Here is a 20,557-nt window from a genome sequence, read left to right on the forward strand (position 1 = left end):
ATCGCGATGCTAAGTAATCTAACCATTAAACATTAAATATATAACAGCATGCAGTGATAATATTGAGTTTTCTTATACGATTCAATGTCCTAAGGAGGCCAGTTTCAATAATAATCATATAAACGGTAAGTTCAGATGTCATTTGTTTTGCCAATACGGAGTTGTGTAGATGAACTAAATAATTATATGGAGCTATTATTGAAACTGAAAAAGATATTGACGTAAAATACTTTTACTATTGCTTCAGATTTGCTATAAATTTTAGTTGCAAATCGCATAGTGAAACACATTTATTGAAGAACTGTCAAACAAAATTCGCACTTTTCAGACTCTAGAAGTTGGACGAAATATTGGTTCACAATCGTGAGTCATTTTCTACCACTTTTAAGACAAAATGACTGTAATCGGTGAGAACATTTTAATGGTGATACGCCTCTTGAATTAGAAATATCTGAAATATGTAGATACAAGACAAAAGGTGTCCTTTCTCCGACGTTCTAATAAAGACGATACCTTTTATATCGCGTCATCTGGAGACAATTAATATTCTTTCGGCCATTTAGGCCTTAATGCCTTTTACAAATTCCGAGAAATCTAGTACTGTTGAAATATAAAGCATGATCTTAAGGTATAAAACTACCCCAGGTGATAAAGTTGTGCCGATATATTCGATGAAAACATTTTCTTCTGATGCACCACGCTAGTTCTCTTACAAGCGAAGGTAGTGGTATGAATAACCATCGGAGTGTTGGAATGGAAATTCATGTATTATGAAAAAAAAACGTTGTCGTTTCATGTGATAATGTAATTATTTTAATTATAATATAATGATTTCGCCATTTTATTGAACGCTAGCATACGTTTAAGGAAGAGGAAGATAGCGTGCACACGGAGAACAGTATACTTGATATTTAAAGGTGTGTCATTTATATCATTGATTCACTCTGCAGTAGACTCTTCACTGACAAAATGAACGAAAAATGATATCGAAAAAAAAAAAAAACAACAATAACAAGAAAATGTAAAGACAACGGGTAACATGGAGAGTAAAATAATTGTATCTCATTTCTAATTCGTCGTGCTAGAGCGCGACGGCTTTTCCATTATGTGCTAGTCATGAGACAGTATCGAATAAACTGTGCAGATGGAGTAACAACCTTGATTTCTAAAGGAATGTTTATCAAATAAAAATAAATGCAAAAGGAAACAAGCAAATGGAGATAACGTTTAGCATTTTGTCTTGTAAAAATATATATGGACAACGTTCACATAATAATTTTCAAGCAATGTGATGGGCGGATTTAAACTGCAAAACCCCCCTTAAAATTATAAAGCAAAATAAAAAGGTTAAGCATGGGGTGCATTCAGTCACTGGCAGGTAAACGTCAGCTGTATTCAGACAACCGGAAACAGCTTTCAGTTATTAATGAGTCGAAATATGTGACTGAAAATAGACCTGAACTTATGGAAGAACATAAACAAATTGTTCGAGAAACATGGAATATAATCAAGCTAGATATCTCTAGAATAGGCGTTGTAGTGTTTATGGGGTGAGTGTGTCTGTTTCATTTGACTGTTTGTTGATAAGCGTATAATTCGCAAGCTCCACGGTTACTAATGAGACACCATGCAGAATAAATGAAGAAGAACTATTTAGCACTGCAGTAATCTTAATTCCGTACATGCTTTCTTATAAATTGAAAAATAAGACTCGAACCACGAATAAGACAGTGTCTGATATATGCTTTAAAAGTATGTTTGCTTTTTATTTTGGTTAAATGTCACTCCGATACACTGTAGGTCATATGGCGACTTTTACAGCCCCTTGTTTTCGAAATATATACCTTTCCCTAGAAGTAGTCTAATTTACTATTTTGATTTGCCTTTACTTGTTGTTGAATTTGAAATATATGTAAGAAGTTTGTGAATGGCATGAAATAACACTGAAAGGTTTTATAATACATAATAATTGCCAGGCAATTGTTGAGGCATTGGACCCGTAATGGCGCATGTGATTACGCAATCTCCTTCTCTAACTTTGGTACTCTTTGGTCGTAAATTTAGCTCATACAAATCAGCCGAGCAATTCCTAAATCAGATAGGGAAATACTTAATCAAACGCATTTTTTTGCTGCACTACCTTAACATGTCGAATAGGTCATACCCGTTTTACTCATTCTTATCTTTTGAATAAATATGATCAACCCGAATGTGTTCCATGTCAAACACCGCTAACTATTAAACATGTTTTCGACTGTGTGGACTCCACAACGCAGTACATACTATGACGTTCAATCATTGAAAGACTTACTTGAAAAGGTTTCAGTCGGAAATATTTGATCGTTTTTAAAGCAGATAGGAATTTATCAACAAATCTGAACATTTCATATTTTTATTCACATCTTTTGCAATATTACTATGTTTGCAGCTGATATTTTAACACATACGTAAATAGAGTTTTACATAAATGATTTTAGATAAGCTTTACATTTTTACTTAAATGGTTTTAGATATGCTTTACATTTGTACATAAATGAATTTAGGTATGCTTTACAATTGGCGTTTTCAATATAACTTCTTCTCGGCGATATATGGCCATTTTGTGTCCATTCGTCGTAAAACCCAACTCACTCACTCACCTTAACATGTTAATGAAATACTCTCACCACTTTGGTAATGTTCGCAAACATTCGCAATCAGTTTGTTAATTGGTTAAATATAACAAAATTAAACTGTAAAAACATTGCTTAATGTCTGTTTACGCCTTAAATCTTTGAGGCTGAAATTAACAATTAACAAGCGGTTAGGAAAAGGAATATCCAATATTTGCAGAATGTGGTTCTAAACTAAAGCTGAAAAAAGAGATAGCATTATGAGTGCATGTAAACAGGAAAATGAAACTGAATTTCAATCATCGCATTTAATTATTAGCTTTATTACATTATATTGTTATTGGATAGTGAAATGAGACTTTGGTATTGACCGGTTTCCTCTGTTATAGATTGTATGATCTGTTGTTATTTGTTTCGCTCAATGTAACCCTCCAGATTACAATGAAATCAGAGTTGAATAAATATAAACAAAAACAATTTCGAAGAAAGTAATTCTTGTGTCTCCAAAATCCTCTGCCTTATTTTAGTTATAAATGTTAGATATAACGAATTACACCAATTGTCAGAACAATTAAGTGTGACTCTTCAATTTAATTTGAATTCGCTTAGATACCATACTCATCAAGAAGGCTATATGTTTCCATTTATTAGATATAAAAAGTGATATTTTATTTTTAAGTTGCTCAGTGTTTTACAATGATTTGCCAATATCTAGAGATATAAGAAATCTACATAAACGTTGACACTAATGTTCTGGTGAAAATTGTCACACACGCTCTTAAATATTGTGTGGCTTATGTACAAATATCACACGTTTTCGTTAAAAAACACAGCCATCACCAAAACCACCGCCAATCGACCCAAAAATTATTTCGTCTTAGATATCAATATGGCAAAATTCAAAAGATTTTCACTATCAAAACAAATGACATTTTATACAAAAAGTACACATATAATGAGCACTAAGACTTCCATCAAACCTTATGTTTTCTTCCAAGTTAGCTGCAGTTTCCATCAAACCATATACGTTGAAATTATTGTATAAGTTTGGATACTGCGTAAGCCGTTGTAATAAAGGGAAATAAAGGGAAAGGAAACTGTCACTAAATAATTCTTGTTCACATATATATAAAATACTTATTATATATTATTTAATATATATATATATAATAACTGTGTGTTAATAATTATATAATATATATATATATATATATATATTATTATAATCCTTTCCGCACTGTAACGTAATAAAACGCACTTGCTTCTGATGGCTTTCACGATTCGTAATCAAATTCATTTGAAATATTTTGCAGATAGGTCTGCAGCTTTCAAATAGGACTTATTATTTACATCGAGGCATATACTGACACTTCGACAACATCAAAAGAACCTTTCGAGCAATTTGACGAAGTTCAAAATCTCCATATACCTTCTCGTACGGACCCTGTGGTTTTATTCCGAGTTCAAATAGTTTTTCGTAGATAAAGAGCTGACATGTCGTGCTAAAGCCAAGGTATTTTCAAATCGCTTGAAAGTGTTGAAAATTGACTCTCCATTAACCCCAAAAACAATCCACGCGCATACATTTAGACGGGGTGACCCCTGCGCGTGACCCCTGACTATCGACCAATGCAAATGCGACTTTCGTTTAGCCTGTCTGTTTTCACTTTCTTTTACTTCTGGAAATAGCTGAAGGTCGTGTGACGTCATTGCCTGTGTTGTCAAAAACATACATATGCCTGGCGAGATTGCATAAAAATGTGCCAGGTGTCCTAAGGATATCAGGGATGATTTTTTTGAACAGGGGGTCACAGATTGATATGCTCGTAATCAGTGCAGATAAGTAATTTAAACTATAATAGATTTGATTGGATTAAATAACAATTACTGTCACGCATAACATTTGTAAATTATTTGTAATAACTTTTTGTTTAGAAAAATATGAGGCAGCGGAAAGGGCAACAAAGATAGTAAATGATACTTCCAATTTAATTGTAAAGTGATGTAGCTTTGTGGACAAATTATTCGTTATTCGGCAAAAACGACATGCTGATAAAACACGAACCTGTGACAAACCATGATAGTTAATGAAAACGAGTTATCTCAGATCTGCATCCCGATGATCTAATCCAAATTGAAATTATTGTTCGTGATTTATCGCTATTTTAGTTATAGTGTTTATAGCCACAATATAATATATATATATATATATATATATATATTGGTGAGAGTTAATACAGAGGCATTGATAGATCATTTTAACATTCACAGTGATACACATCCCTAATATGAATTGTATTTTCACCAACATTCAAGTTACAATGTTTTTCTTTTTTCTCCAGCAAAGTATATGTATTTTGCTAAATGTAACTGAACCAACTTTTGTTCTGAAGACATCAAAATATCAAATTTATTCATGGTTGGCCAGTGACAGAACTATGACTGAAGAAATTTTCTCCGAAGGTCTCTAAAAACAGGACACACCAGCAGAAAATGATACTCTGTTTCAACTACATTCATCGAGCAACAACGGCATTTGCGCTCAGACTGTGGTATATTATAATATCTTCCAGTTTCTATTGATAATTCATGTGAAGAAGAAACTCTAAACTTTGAAAGTGCTATTCTAAATTTGGGTATAGCTATATTATCTAAATAACTTTCAAAATTAAAGTCATGTTTTAATACACTGTATGTTTTCAGTTTACTGGAGTTGTTTTTACTAGCATACCATTGCTGATGATACATATCAAATATTCTCTGTCTTATCATGAGAAAATTTATCCCCTCATGTACATTGCTGTCCCAAACATTACTCAACCCATGTTCCTGCAACAGTTGTTTTATCTGAAAGGCCCAGTTTTTACCATTAAAAGATCTTGACGCATTTGCATCTAACCTTAACATCTCATAAGTTTTATATATTAAACTATATTGTGGTGACTTCAGAATTTTGAGCCAGTGCTTGATCATTCTAACCCTACGGATAATAACAAGCGGTACCCTACCTAATTCACCATACAAAGCCGCGGTATTTGTTGAACGCTTCACTAATACGTTTCTTCTTAGAAATTTGGTGTGAACAAGTTCCAAGTCTGTGCATGGGTATGAACCAATCAGTTCACCTCCAAAATGCAGAATAGAAGACACTAACGCATCAAAAAGCTTACATTTTTGTGAATTTGGTAATTCAATTGATTTGAATATTTGGAATAAACCATTTAATGCATGTTGATGCATGTTTAGCTATGTCTTTCTGACTCCTATACCAGTTACCATTTCTGTACAGGTTAATACCCAAATACTTGAATTCACTACCACCAGTCTAGAACCGTACAAATAAAAGTCATGATGTGTTAATCTCCACTTCTCAAATATCATGATTATAGTTTTTGCTGTATTAATTCTAAGGCCACAGGCATTGCAATAATTTTCAATATCATTCAACAACTTTTGCAGACTGTCTGGAGACCTAGCAAATACTGCCTGATCTTCAGTATAGAGTAAAAGGAATAACTTCATTTCCTCTATAGTAAATATATCATTTAAATCCGAATTTATGTTATTCATTAGATTAGATCATTCACAAAAAAAACATAAAAAGTAACGGAGATGACGGATCGCCTTGTTTCAAACCGACATGTGTACTTTCTTGCTCTCATAAGATATTTAAGATTGGTTAGAACCTTGAAAGTTACTAAATAACCATCAATTAGTGAGTATTCCAGGTTTTGCAAGTAAAGCATTTTTCGTTAAAACATATTTCCATCTCGCTGACGAGCCTAAGTATCAAATTTTAATCACACCTACAGCTTAATGTAACAGTTACGTGTTAACAAAAGCTTGTTCGCAGGCAAACAGAAGTATGAAATTGCTGCATGGAGATGTACCTTTCCCAAAACTGGACCAACTAGTATATTTGGTGAGCGTCTTATATCGGCCCACCTAATCGCTTGATCTTAATCCGATTAATTTTTGCAGAATGTTTTGTGATAGTAAGTGAGGTTATTTGGCCAAGAAACCGCGTTTTCTGTAGGGGCCAATATTCTTAAAAGTGTCACTTTAAATTACAGTCAAAGGCTACGGATGGACATACTAGATACAGCCTTTTCGCTTTAAATATGCCCAAATACTAAGAAAAGTTGTAATATATATTCATACGTTTGTCAGAAAAAAACGATGGTTTGTAATGATTTTGTGTTCTTGCTATGATGAAACGAAATAAACGAGCACCTACTTTTAGTACTTTTCAAAAATAGGTGGAGATCGTAAAAAGATCAAAATTAAGTGGTAATACAATTATTATGGTCTAACTGTCTGACTTACTATAACGATTCAAGCAAATGCCGCCGAAAAAATCAAATAGGACACCCAAGTTAGTTCTAGAAAAAAGTGTTAGCCTATTGCAGTGGAGCTAAGAGAATACACAAAACAAAACTCGACTGTGCTTTAGACCCATATTATTCTCCTAAAAAGAACTTTTTTAAGAACATTTTACAATTATAAGGGAATAACGAGGTTATCATATAAAATAACAGAATGATAAAAGATATAATTACATAGAAACGAAAAACAGACAAAAGACAAATACATGTTCTAGTGTATTTGCATGGTGGTAACTATATGATCGACGCATAAGAAATAAGAAATCTTCATTGCCATTACAGCAATACTTATGAAACCAAATGTTTATCATAATATAAATGAGAATGGTGTCAACAAAATTAGTTTAAAAATTTGCTACATTTACTCTAAACATCTGTTTTAAGATCTTTTAGAAGCATAGAATTCCGCCAAGGAAAATAATAGCATTTACATATTAATCAGTGATAGGCTGTAGATAAAAATGGGCTTCATTATATTGGATTTTAAGGTACACTTGCCTATCCGCGGATCTAGGTATTTAAGGAGAGCTGACCACCTAATTGCTATGAGCGTTTTTCCCCCAAGGTTTACTCAGATTTATATTAAAAAAGGTAATGATGGAATGTACCATCTGACACATACCCACATCAGCCAGTGTTATTTGCTGTATTATTTGAATTGCTGCTTTAGCTATAGCTGTAGATGAGGATGATCATTTTCACAGTGGTGATATATAATAACCGGTAACTTACATAAGGAACTATTATTTGAATTGCATATGTAGGGTATATTTTCACCGTCAAACCAAATACAAAAGAACATACACGTTGAAATGATGTTAGCGCAGAACTCTGGACTTCGCAAAACAGACACTAAGTAATGCTTTGCATATTCACAAATCAGGGATGATTAGGTAATGATAAAGTTTTTGATCAGAACAGAACAGAGCAGAACATGTCTTTTATTCTCTCAATACATGTACACACATGCAAATATGAGGAATTTACAATAAACAATATGATCTATTACGAGGCTACCACACAAAACACATCAAGGTACAGTATATTGCTTATAAACAATCAAGATTGTTCTAAATGTTCAATAAACACATGATATGCACAATTTATATTAATGAAATTAATAATCTGTAAATATGGGGAAGAGATTACATTCTTACATCGGTTAACAGATTAGTATTCCCTTTATCAGTGCAGATACGAACTATAAATAATAACACATTTAATTGGATGAAGTAAACGTCGTGCAAAGAAGTTGTAAAATATTCCTAAGAAAGTTTTGTTTAGACAAACGTGAGGCAGCAAAAGTGCAACGAAGGACATAAATGGTACTAATTTATAAAGAAATGTAGCTTTGCGGACGAATTCATTTCTCAACAATAACAACATGCTGATACAATTTTTAGCCTATGGCAAAATTTAATATTGATAGTTAATGAAAGCGAGTTATCTCAGATCTGCATTTCGATGATCTAATTCCAAATTGATATTCTAGTCTGTGACTTTTGCTACTTTAGAAACACAAAGCCAAGAGGATCGACACATTATTTTTTCACGACAAAAACCCAGTTTGTAATTGTTTTAAGGCATGTGATAAATTCAATGTAATAGGTTCATTTCCATACATAAACCAAACAACGCCATTTCTTCTGTTTGCAACTATTGCCCATATTGTTCAGATACACTAACAGTTAATCAAATGGTAGGCTTTTGTAAGGAGTTTGCAAATGACCACTAATAGACTGGTCATAATGTCTATCATTATCCCAGTCATATTATTATTAAAGTCAATATTATCGATGATTATCACCTAAACACCTGCCTATCAACTGGAAGGCATTGCAAATGAAATAATATTTCGTTTGTCATAGGCAAAACTGTATAAGTTAAATCTAATAGAATATTGTTTTCTATTATTGTATTAGTGCACCATAAACCGGTTTAAGCTCCCCAGTGGTGATTTTGCCACTGACCGTTCCAAGGCGGTCTCTCACTGTGTTCCTTTATTTGTTTGTTTTGACCTTGTATGCGTGGGGTTTGCATGTGTACGTGTGTTGATCGTGTGCGCGTTTGGGGAGGCTGCGTTTTTAGAACGTGTCTTTCCTTGTTGGATATTCTTCCTTGTTTTTTTTTTCTCCTATATAATATCTCCGGCTCTTCACCGAAAAGTGCATTCTGTATAACGGTAGAAGCTATTGCAAGCTTAGTTTTGATATCTCTTTCTGTTACAGTCTGATGACGTTTACAAAGTTGTTAGAAGAATGTCTATAAATGTTTCCTCCTAGGCTGAACTATTTTGTGTATGTATTTTCACAAAAATGTTGTTATCATGAAAAGACTAATGCATTCATAGCATTGTCTTAAAGAAATTAAATTTCCTGGTATAGCTCTGATTGTATTCATAATACTGCTCATATCTATGTCATTTTGGTGAGTGCTTAAAATCTACCCGATTCATTTAATTTCCCAATGAATTGGTCACATTACGTTTATAAGCAATCATCTCTCTAAAAGTATTTAAAAAAAATCAATTTGCTTCTGTTTTGTACAAAAGAATGGAAGCTGTGTTTCCTGAACAATATTCTTATCAAATATATTTGATATTAATCCATTTAACTAAAGGAAAATTATCAATTTACCGGTATGCTTATAATCCTAAATTATATGTCCGCATGAATTGAGTTTTATCTTTTATCATCTGCAGTTCTGAACTACGACTATCTTTAACAGCTGAATAGTATACAATTAGAATTAGTTATGACTGCAGTGTAATGAAAACAAATAAATTGACAGTATTCTAAAACAATACAATAAATGGGAAAACATTGCAAACACCAACTACATAAAACTAGCAGCAGCTTCTTGTGTATAAGTCTGACCGACTTCCGCTGATCAGTTTCAGGCACAATAACTACAATCTATCTCATAATGTCTTACACTCGTCAACTAGTAACAATCTGTACAAATAAGGCAAAATCTAGTGTAACTAGACTACTTTATAAATAATCCAGTTACTCCAGTTTCACAATTAGCTCATGCACACTAACTGTTACTGAATTTCAAACGCAATGCGAAATATTCAAATTAGACTAAGTCTATTGCATCCTATAAAGATAAAATAAATCCAAAGCTCAATGTTGTTCAACTTTCCAATTCGAATTGAGCTAATGTTGATAATTACTGAATCTTGGCTGTACATAATGGAAGATTGGAGATGGTATTTTCATTGATGAATCTGTAGAACGTTTTATGGAAAAGAATGAAGTTGTTATGTACGTTTTATTGGCAGAGGTTCTAGGACTTACTGCTGGTTTAGTGTAAAGAGCTTTTGCAGTTGAGTCCCACTCTGTCGTCTTTGGTTGTTTGATGACGCGACAGGCGGGTACCTCGATCTCTTAAATTTACCTAAAGAAATGGATTGTCCTGCTTCATGATGCCCTTAAATTTATTCTCTTGGAACTCTGGCATTAACAATGCCTCTTTTGTACCATGGGTTTTGATTTAGATAGCTTAACGTAAGCAGTAATTTTATTTAAGGTTATAATCTCTAAAGTGTTTCTTACTAACTTACAAGCATACCTGTATTTCCTCATATTACACGATTGCGTGAACCTATACATGTATGGAAAACGTGTATTGTGCAAGAGCAAATTATGCTCTAGTCTATAAGTCTTGTCAAGGGTTACACGCTGTTTAAATAGATACTTTCTTGCCTCATAAGAGATTTATATGTTTCTTGAAAAGTATTAGCAAGAAAGGGTATTTAATAAATATTAATTAGTGAGCATTCCGTGTAATGAAAAGTAAAGCATTTTTCATTAAAATAATACATATATTTCCACCTCGCCGACGAGTCTTAATGTCAAATTTTAATCACACTGCAGCGTAAGTAACAAACAATTACATGCCACGTTATTTCTATCAACAAAAGCTTGTTCGTAGACAAAGAGAAGAATGCAGCTGGTGCATAGAGGTATATACCTCTCCCTAAAGCTAGACAAACCTTTAGTGAATGTTTTACACTGGCTCACTTAATCGCCTGATCTCAATCCGATAAACATTTGTAGGATGTTTTATGGTAATTAGTGAGGGTTTTTTGGCCAAGAAACCGCGTACAACCCTTCTGTATAGGTCAATATACTTAGAATTACAGTCTGCCTTTCCACATTCCGCTGACATGCTCTTTCTCTAGGCTGGACATACTACAAATGTGCTCAAATACTATGGGAATTGTGCTTAATATTATTGTGTTTGTCTGAAAAAAACATACGATATTTTGCGATGATTTTGTGTTCTTGATATAAAACTGGACCAGGTTTGTTTATAATAAGAAATAACGTTAAAAATCGCGACGTAATATAGATGTACCGACGGTGTTAGGAACACAGGGATAGATGTAGATATACATAAAGACTTTTAAATAATAATTAGTACTGATTGGTTGTGTTGTATATGAAGGATGTAATAACATATGTTATAATAATATTTTAATGCTCAAGACAATACCTCTTAGTATAATTTTAGGACTTTTGCTTTTTATGAGAGTCTATTAAAAACAGATGCAGAATTATGAAATACGCATTTATGTTACAGTGACAAATTGACGTTCATACTACATGCCATTTAACTAAATGGAAATCGCTTCTGCAAACAGAAACCTGTTTAAAGTAAACAAAACTGCTCATTATTTAATGCACTTGGGGCATAGTTGCAGTGATGACACTTAAAAGTGTTGCTCGTTGCTTTGTTTTGTCATGCATGTTTGAGACACACATTGTACAGACCATATATTCATCTTTTGAAATTTGCAAACCTGTAAATAATATTTGGACCCGTGAGGCTTTGATGATGTTTACATTAAACCGGTCATAAACAAACTGTGGACAGAGCATATGAGATAATGCCTTCATTCATTCAAATTGAAACAGACAATGCATCAATAGATATTTTATCATACCAGAAATGTCACAAGGATGGACCGAGATTAAGCTATTTTTGTATAATGAAAGTGGAGAATAACGTACCACATAATTACAATACAAGATAGCAATATAGTTGCCACTTTCAGTGTCAAATCTTCCCTTAAATTTCCTTCTATAATTGCACATTTACTGTCGGGTAAAAATTAAGGTACACTGTAAGTGTTTCAAATGCTTTCGTATGCTGATGACCTACATTTTGATCCCATCTGACCTTATTGAAATACTGAACTAGCCTAGATTTCAAAAAGGCAAATATTCTGACCAGATTTCGTAAAATATGGCCTTAAAGTGATCACAATGTTTTCCTATTACTTGAGCTAGTGTCTGGTGTCTGACCACAGATGACCCAGTTTCAGATCATTAAACATGTAATGTAACAAATACGGTATCTAGAATGTCAAAATGATTTTTTTCATGATCTTCTCCAGCGACCTAGCTGTTTACCTATAAATGACAGTCTCAGTCTTGACCTCGTCTTCAAAAAGACAATACATTCTTTCAAGATTTATCAAGAAATCAATGTTTACCTGTTTGAAATGTTCAAGCGAAAGAGTATTTCAAATCTACATGTACACTGAAATGGAATGAATATTATACCCAGATTGTTTTTGAACACGGTGGTTTTCACGTGATTCAATTGATTAAAATTAAATATTTTACCTCCCGTTACATACCCACACATTTACTTACAGTAATTTATGACAAAACTCTTATGAAAATGGTAAAATTAAATAATCACTACTACTGTTATACAGTGATATATTCGGTTCCCCTAGATGTTAGTCACATGATTTACAATACTTTATTTCCGTATAATTTTAGATTGGTCATTAACCCGAAATTATTATGAATATAATGCTGCTTGCATATTTATCAGTTTTAAAATTGAATCATTAATATAAAGTGGATACGCTTGCTCTATTCATTTGATTTGAGAATATTTGTCCTATAATGCATATTTCAGTGTTACTACTTTATCTTTTCTAAAAACTGTACACGGTGTTTATCTAAATACGAAAAAGAATACAGAAAGCCAGCCTTAGTTTAAATTTACTAAGTATTTAGTTTCATTGACAAGCGTAGAGCTTTGATGTCGGAATCGTAATTATTAAATTTGTGCAATGTAAACCGTCTACATTGACAAAACATTTCTCACTTAACGAAGTAAGCTATGACTGTAATTGAATAGAAATGTATGCTTGTGTCATACAGGGAAGCTTCCGTCTGAAGGCTGCTTTTTCATTACAGATAATTACTGTTGACACTGCTCTTCAGTATCTGACCAGTATTTGTGCTTGTACGCATGAAATTGCAATGTTATCACTCCTAAAATAGAACTGATTAGAGCGTTTGTATCTACAGAAGAATCTGTAAAATTAAGGCATTTTGTCGCGAACGTTTTTGGAAAAAATTAGTGAACAGGCGTGAACAGGTTCAATTTGTTTTATTTCTTTTGTTCCTAAAAGGTGTACTTTTATATCACGCTGGCATCATTTATATTGAGTTGAACTGAATGATGAAAACAGAAGTTTAGCGGTAGGCTAATATGTTACAAGTAAATTATATTGTTATTATTAACCAAATAATTCCATACTGGCTTTGTTATTCGGCCAAGGACTGCCGTAACGAGCTGGGTCAGTACGGCTATTAAAGACCAAGCAGTATTAAATCACCTAATTTATATTATTATATTATTTTGTTAATAAAAAATACAATATTTTTTATAGCAAAATAAATAAACTTTATCGTCTCATTATTATGCATTGTCACGTGAACAGAAATACATTTCATTTTCATTTTTGACTTGAGTTACAATCAGGGTTACTTTCAAGGACAAAAAAAACTTGTTTTCTATGTGATGAAATACATCGCTGTCAACTCAGTCAAGGATTATAATGTAGCATTAATGCACAACTAAGCAAAAGCAGGGCCTAGTCCAATTTGAATTTTATTTTAACTCTCATATATAGATGATCAAACGTGACTGTACTTTTCTTTTACATACCTTGCTCACTTACTTTATTGTCATATGTGTTCAATAGAAACGAACAAGTTTATAGGCTTTGCCTACAGAGTATGCTTGGAAGTGAATACCCGTTAAGCGTTAATGAAATTCAAAAATAATGGAAATATGATGTAGTTTTGTTGCACTTTCAGGTTGTTTGAGAAGTACCCGGATGTCCAGCAACTGTTCGTACACTTCCGTGGATTGTCACCTGATGAGCTACAGAACAATATGAAATTAAGAGATCATGGGTTGCGCGTGTTGAACACATTGGACAAGTGTATTACACGGATTGATGAAACAGAAAGACTTGAGAAACTGCTGCTTGAACTTGGCCAGAAACATGTTATATATAAGATTAAAGTAGAATATTTATATGTAAGTATAATATACTTGTCATAAGACAATACGCGCCAGATATTCTCTTGACACATCCAAGATTAAACTAGACCGACTATTTGTTAAGTCTTTTTACAAACATTTTGTTGATTTATCGTAGATGTTCATTATCGATGTAGTCCCAATCTCATGAAACAATGAATGGTCCAGACGTAATCTAACCAAAGCAATAAAAACGTGTATAACGATCGGAAACGTTTCTGCTGAAGTACCTTGGTATTTGCATTAGTTTCAGAAAATATACAATAAATGTAGCTTACCTCTCAACATGTACATAAAAGCATGGTTACGGTGGTCGCCTTACGTTGACGATTAATTTTGTCTTTCGCGAAAATGATAGGTCGCATTTAAATTTAAATACATATTAAATCTTACTCTTAACATTTTCGTAAAGTATAGGTTATTAGCCTTTCTCGATAATCTTTTTATCTAACAACCTTATCATAACATACTTAAACTTTATACGAACCTATACTTAAGACATATTTATGAGCAGAATATAAACACTTAACGTGGTACCATGTCAAAGAATGTAGTAACCATGGGAACAGTGAAGTTTAAAATATCTTATATCTTGCTTTCTTTTATAATTTCTTAAACAGTATTAAATAATCATATGATAATATCTCATATAGCTTCAAAACGTCTCATTTTTAAAATGCTTTCTTCTTCATAATTTTCATTTATTTAAAAAAATATAACAAAACTTATAAAATACTTACAACAGTACTCTTCATCTAATCTATAGATGGATAAATCATGTATTCTTCCCATTATTACTCTAATGGACTATTGAGAAGTGCATTTACAAAGCTGAAACTGTGTTCCTTATATAGGCCTGGAATTTTAAGTTAGATATATAGAAAAAGTTGAAACCACTGGTCGCCCAAAACGACATCAATGGGAATGTTGCTGGCTCGCGTGGAACATTTCCATTGCAACATTTAATTAGTTCATGATATCGTTATTTTACACTGAAAAATGATTTTAACAGAAGAATTAACCTTGCATCCGCCAACAGCCATTTTCTTACATTGCACATGAGATTTAAACGGGATATAAAAGTTGCAAAATATTGTTCATTGTTCAAAACTGAAGGTTTATGAAAATATCGTCAAGCAATAGCTGATTTAAGTTTAAAGCCTAAATAAAAAAATGCTCAGAACCACATCAAGATAAAAGCTACCGATTTTGCAAGCATACCGACAAATAACGTCATAATCTTTATGACGTCATTAAACGTTCATTGAAGCATTCGGTAGGTTATACATTACTTTAGCATTCGGAAAAATAATGAATCAAAATACTAAGTGATTTATCATTCAGTATTAATTATATAGTAAACATAACATCATACGATAATATTGTAAGGGGTAACAAGTAACGCTAACTTATAACGTTAATACAAATTTGGAGATTTATGGCCACCAGGTTTGGACAGGGAGTGCCGAAGCAACTGTCCAAGAGAACTGGCCGAGAGAAGAACCAGCGAGCCAAGTAGAGGGAGTGTCAATCGAAGCAACTGTCCATAAAAAACGAGCGGAAATGCAATAGTATGACAGGGAATGCCGAAGCGACGGTCCGAACCTGCAGTAGTCAAAATAAACAAATGGAAAAAAAACCTGTTGCGAATAAGGCAAGCTATTATTTAATCCACGGGCAACCACGCAACCTGACTTGAAACCAGTGAAGTAACAAAGAAACCTTGGCAAGTGCAACCATAAACTACGCAAACTAGGCAAATATGGCAAGCGCAACAGTAAACTAAGGATTGCCAGATCACTTGATCACTTTGGCAAAACCTAGAAACGCAAACAGAATTGTAGGCTTACAGATAAAAATATATCTAATCACGATTAAAATTACGCTGTGTATAATTACTATAAATACACCAGCCATAAATGTCTCTAAATCGACGGGAATGAGGCCAGGGCCTCAACATCGATATAGGAGAAAATACGACAGGCAGATACAATACAAGACCAAATAATGAAATACAGTTAAGTTTTATGCCTCGCGTGTTCAACCCGCGGCCGACGAAGTGACATTTAAAAGATGAAGTGTTACATATTAATAAAGAACAATTTTGTTAACAGAATAATTCTCCTTTCTATACAATTTCTTAAAGATTGTCATCAACAGTTAAATCATATGAGAAGGTTATTATCAGTTTTAGAATCTTTATGCAGAATGCATCTCACGAAGAATTCATAATGACATTAAGTGCAAGTAAAATCAAGCAACCATTAAAGTTTACATCCTTTCCAGTAAAAAGTTCAAACACTACATAAATTGTAAACTTTTATCATGCCGGTTATCACGTAGTTTCCAGTCAGTTTGTAGACGATTTGATGTTACGAGAATGTCTTACGTCTTAAACTGCTGTGTGTCAGATCGTTCACTTGGTACCCCTTGTCTGTTGAATAATGTTGCCAATCAACATATTACCGAGAATGTCCTGAAAAATATATTAAAACACAGCAGAGCAGAGCAGAGCAAGAAAAGGTACTTCATATATGTTTCAACATAGTAACTAAATAAATACAACCGTCTCAAGTTAGTCAAGGTTTATAAGGTTTAACAACATAGAGCATGGTGGAATGGGAAATTTAGTTTTCAGCAGAGCAGTTTTATCTCTGGTGTTGAATCGAGAAAGAGAAATTGGCACGGATCTGTACTGCTTATATACCGTTAGTTGAAACCATGCATAACGGACGATAATACCCGAAGGTCATCAATTCCGTAGGGTGTTTACAGTTTTTCCTTGCAGAATAAAGTAAATTATTTGCAGGAGAAAATAATTTATATTATTTCAGCATTTTTCAACGATTTAACAGCAAATCGGAGACAGGTTAATTGCCCAGAAACATAAAACATACTTACTTTGCCGTAAATGCCGTCATAAAGTCTCAACATCTTCCAATTTGTCACGCGAACACTCATATTTCATTTTATTCTGCACGTTTAACATGTGATTCAGCGTTTTAAAACATTGTTAAACAACGTGGAGTTCAACCTCCAAATTTAAGTTTCATGTTCTTACTGTATCCTTAGCACCCTTCAATTGAAGGGCGTCAAATTTGTTTTGTAATAATGACAAATGTACAAACTTTTAGCTATAAACTAGAAATTGAATATGGTAATAGCACCTCAGTGCACGTGCATTGCATCCATTAAGCTAATGAAATTTGTCCCGCAAGCGATCGATCCATTCATGCGATTTGTTTACGTTATACTGATTTATTTTAGCTATATTGTGTTACAACAAATTTTTACATGGATAAGAAAACAAGCTGATAGATTAATATATAAATTCCTTTCCAGTAAATAAATTTACAGCAATACATGTACAAGGTTATGATCAGTATGACATTAATAAACATTGTGGCGAGATAATTCAATTAATACGTTGAATAATGTTTCAAGAGTTGGAAACTTGATTGAGGTAACCCGTCGTGAGAAGTAACCTAAGTATACGGACACTTTTAAATATGTGTATATATCACGTTACTAATATCAAATAAAATTTTAATGTGAGAAATGAACAATAAAATCGATAGAAAAGAAAAAAAGAAAGAAGGGGCTCACACAGCTCTTGACATCAGTCCAACTATATTGTGTTGAAATGGACTGAAGGTTCATGTCATTGAAAAACCAGTACTGATGTCATAATATAAGATATTGTTTTAACCCCAGTCGGGCTCAGTGGGTTGAGCGACCGCCACCTTAACCATTTCACAGTCGCTTCTCAGTTCGTTTATTTAAGATGCTTCAGGCTTTTTAACTTAATTGATGATTATTGCTTATCTAAAAGAAAAACAATATAGATCAAGAAACTATTTCCAGCTTGCTACGCTCTCATATCTTCATTTATTATAACTTATACCACAGGGAGTGAACAGAGCGACAGCAGTCGCATTAAACGGCTTCTTATATATCACGCAAATAATCTAATATCAACGCTGCCATCCCAAACGGATCCGCGTCTGTTTTTTTAATCGTTTGATTAAATGGAGTGTCTGTTTTTTGGTTTTTTTTTTAAATCAAATAAAGGAAAAGTACATTTAAACATTATCTGATCACGTTCGTTTGTAACACTATGTGCACTCTAAAGAATGAATTTGATTAAAACATCATAGAATAGTAAACAATATACACTAATTTAATGGCTTTCCGGTAAATAGGTATGACTATTGACCGGAAAACTTTAACATTAAGTGATTTATTACATGATATCAGAAATAAATGTTCATGTTTTAATTCCATCCCAGGCAAGTTCAGCTTTTAATTATAAACCGACCAATATCACAAGCAAAGGGCTGTCGATTATATGAGGAGTAACTATAAAAGAAAGTGAACTTATCTGCCATGCAACTGAATCAATGCTCATTACAAAAATCCCGATGTTTGCCAGTTTTTACACAAATCTCAAAGTTGTATTATGCTCAATTCTAACAAGACCGACGGCTTAATATATTTTGTAAATTAAATTTTATCATTTAGCCATAACCTTTGGGCACGAATATTCCTGTCATCGGGCAAATAACATGACGGTTTTAAAGCCATTAGATCGTAAAATGGCGAAACGCTTGGCAAAACTTTGAATGCTGAAAATATTCAATTTGTTTTTGTTTTGTTGTAAGCGGTTTGTCTACTCAAAATATTTTCAAATAATGCCAATGCTTACCTCACATTGTTAGGAAAAGAAGTTTAATAGCAATGTATTATGTTTTATTTCAGTTCTCGTATATTACAAAGAAAATACATGATGCATAGGCACTGAGATATTGTTGGTGTTATAAACTATATCGATAAGATGAAGCAGCTTTGTTTTATCCTATTCACAGCAATAAGTGTACTTTCGATAACTCCTCTTAAAATGTTAAAAATGGTTCACTGATTTATGAAACATATTCATATATGCTTCTTTGTTTCTGTTTCATCAGTTACCAGTTCCCCATATGAATATTTGTACATCACCATGTGTTATTTCTGACTACATAACTATACAATTTGTATCTTTTTCAGTTACTTGTGCCCCAACTGCAGCAAGCACTGATGCCTGTTCTAGGAGATTCATGGACTTATCTGGTGGAAAGCGCGTGGTCAGCTTTTCTCAGATATATCATTCATATTATGGCGGAGGGTATGGTTTCATAGCAACTCAGAACAACATACATCTTTTTAAAAATCGGCTTAATGACAGAGAACAGTTACATATATTGCTGCATTCAATATCTGTTTACTGAAAATGTATAATTTCTAATAAGCTTTAGCAATGAACAACATTATATGTAACATTAGAAATTGTTAAATGAAACTGTTGACCGTTGCTTCTTCGACAAGGTGTGCGCTAACTGCATTGTACATCGCTGATTTTCAGAACAGTGTCCCATATCCTAGTACAATAATGCAAATGGAATACACCATGCTTTCAATGAATTCTGGAAAAATAAGTGGCACTCAAGAAACAATGCGTTCACTCTTGATTTGATAAAGAAGTGATATTTGTTTAACTGATTAAGTAACAACACTTACTAGTATTGCCTCATGTTTTCTAAGAAATAAATATTTATGCTTTCATATTCTGAAACACTTTCGCTTCCTGAGTTATACAATTTTCATTTTCTGAAAGCAATGTGAGTAACGTACCAAAGAGATTCGCAATGAAAGCGGCTGCCGTAAACTGCATGTATTCTCAGAGGTAGCCCTATTATTTAATAATGCACTGTTTATACGCAGAATATTTAGTTCGTAAGTTATGATTACTATTAACAGTGTCATTCTCTTTTATGACCTTGATAGTTTGATACTATTGAAAAGCTATATAATAAAATAGCGGTGTTCTGTGAAAAATGATTTGATATGTGGTCTGGTATGTAATAAAATAGAAGGTCCGCCTTAATTTACAACATTGAATATGTGAGCCGCGTCATGGGGAAACCAACATAGTGGCTTAGCGACCAGCATGGATCCAGAGCAGCCTGCGCATCCGCGCAGTCTGGTCAGTATCCATGCTCTTCGCTTTCAAAGCCTAATGCAATTAGAGAAGCCGTTAGCGAACAGCATGGATCTTGATCAGACTGCGCGGATGCGCAGGCTGGTCTGGATCCATGCTGGTCGCAAAGCCACTATGTTGGTTTTCTCATGGCGCAGCTCATGTTAATGTCAATAAGA

At 33.3% G+C, this 20,557-nt stretch overlaps 1 protein-coding gene across 2 annotated transcripts in view; it reads left to right on the plus strand.

Annotated features, from left to right (window-relative positions):
* Positions 1 to 20,244, plus strand: part of LOC123545751 (cytoglobin-1-like) — a 55,535-nt gene extending 35,291 nt beyond the window's left edge. For both annotated transcript variants that reach the window (XM_045332058.2, XM_045332060.2), the window contains exons 2-3: positions 14,134 to 14,359; positions 19,409 to 20,244. In XM_045332058.2, coding sequence (XP_045187993.1) covers positions 14,134 to 14,359; positions 19,409 to 19,540 — 358 coding nt within the window. In that variant the 3' untranslated portion in view covers positions 19,541 to 20,244. The remainder of the gene's footprint in view (positions 1 to 14,133; positions 14,360 to 19,408) is intronic.
* The last annotated feature ends 313 nt before the right edge of the window (positions 20,245 to 20,557 follow it).

Source organism: Mercenaria mercenaria, chromosome 1 (genome assembly GCF_021730395.1).
Source record: "Mercenaria mercenaria strain notata chromosome 1, MADL_Memer_1, whole genome shotgun sequence".
Classification (NCBI taxonomy): Eukaryota; Metazoa; Mollusca; class Bivalvia; order Venerida; family Veneridae; genus Mercenaria; species Mercenaria mercenaria.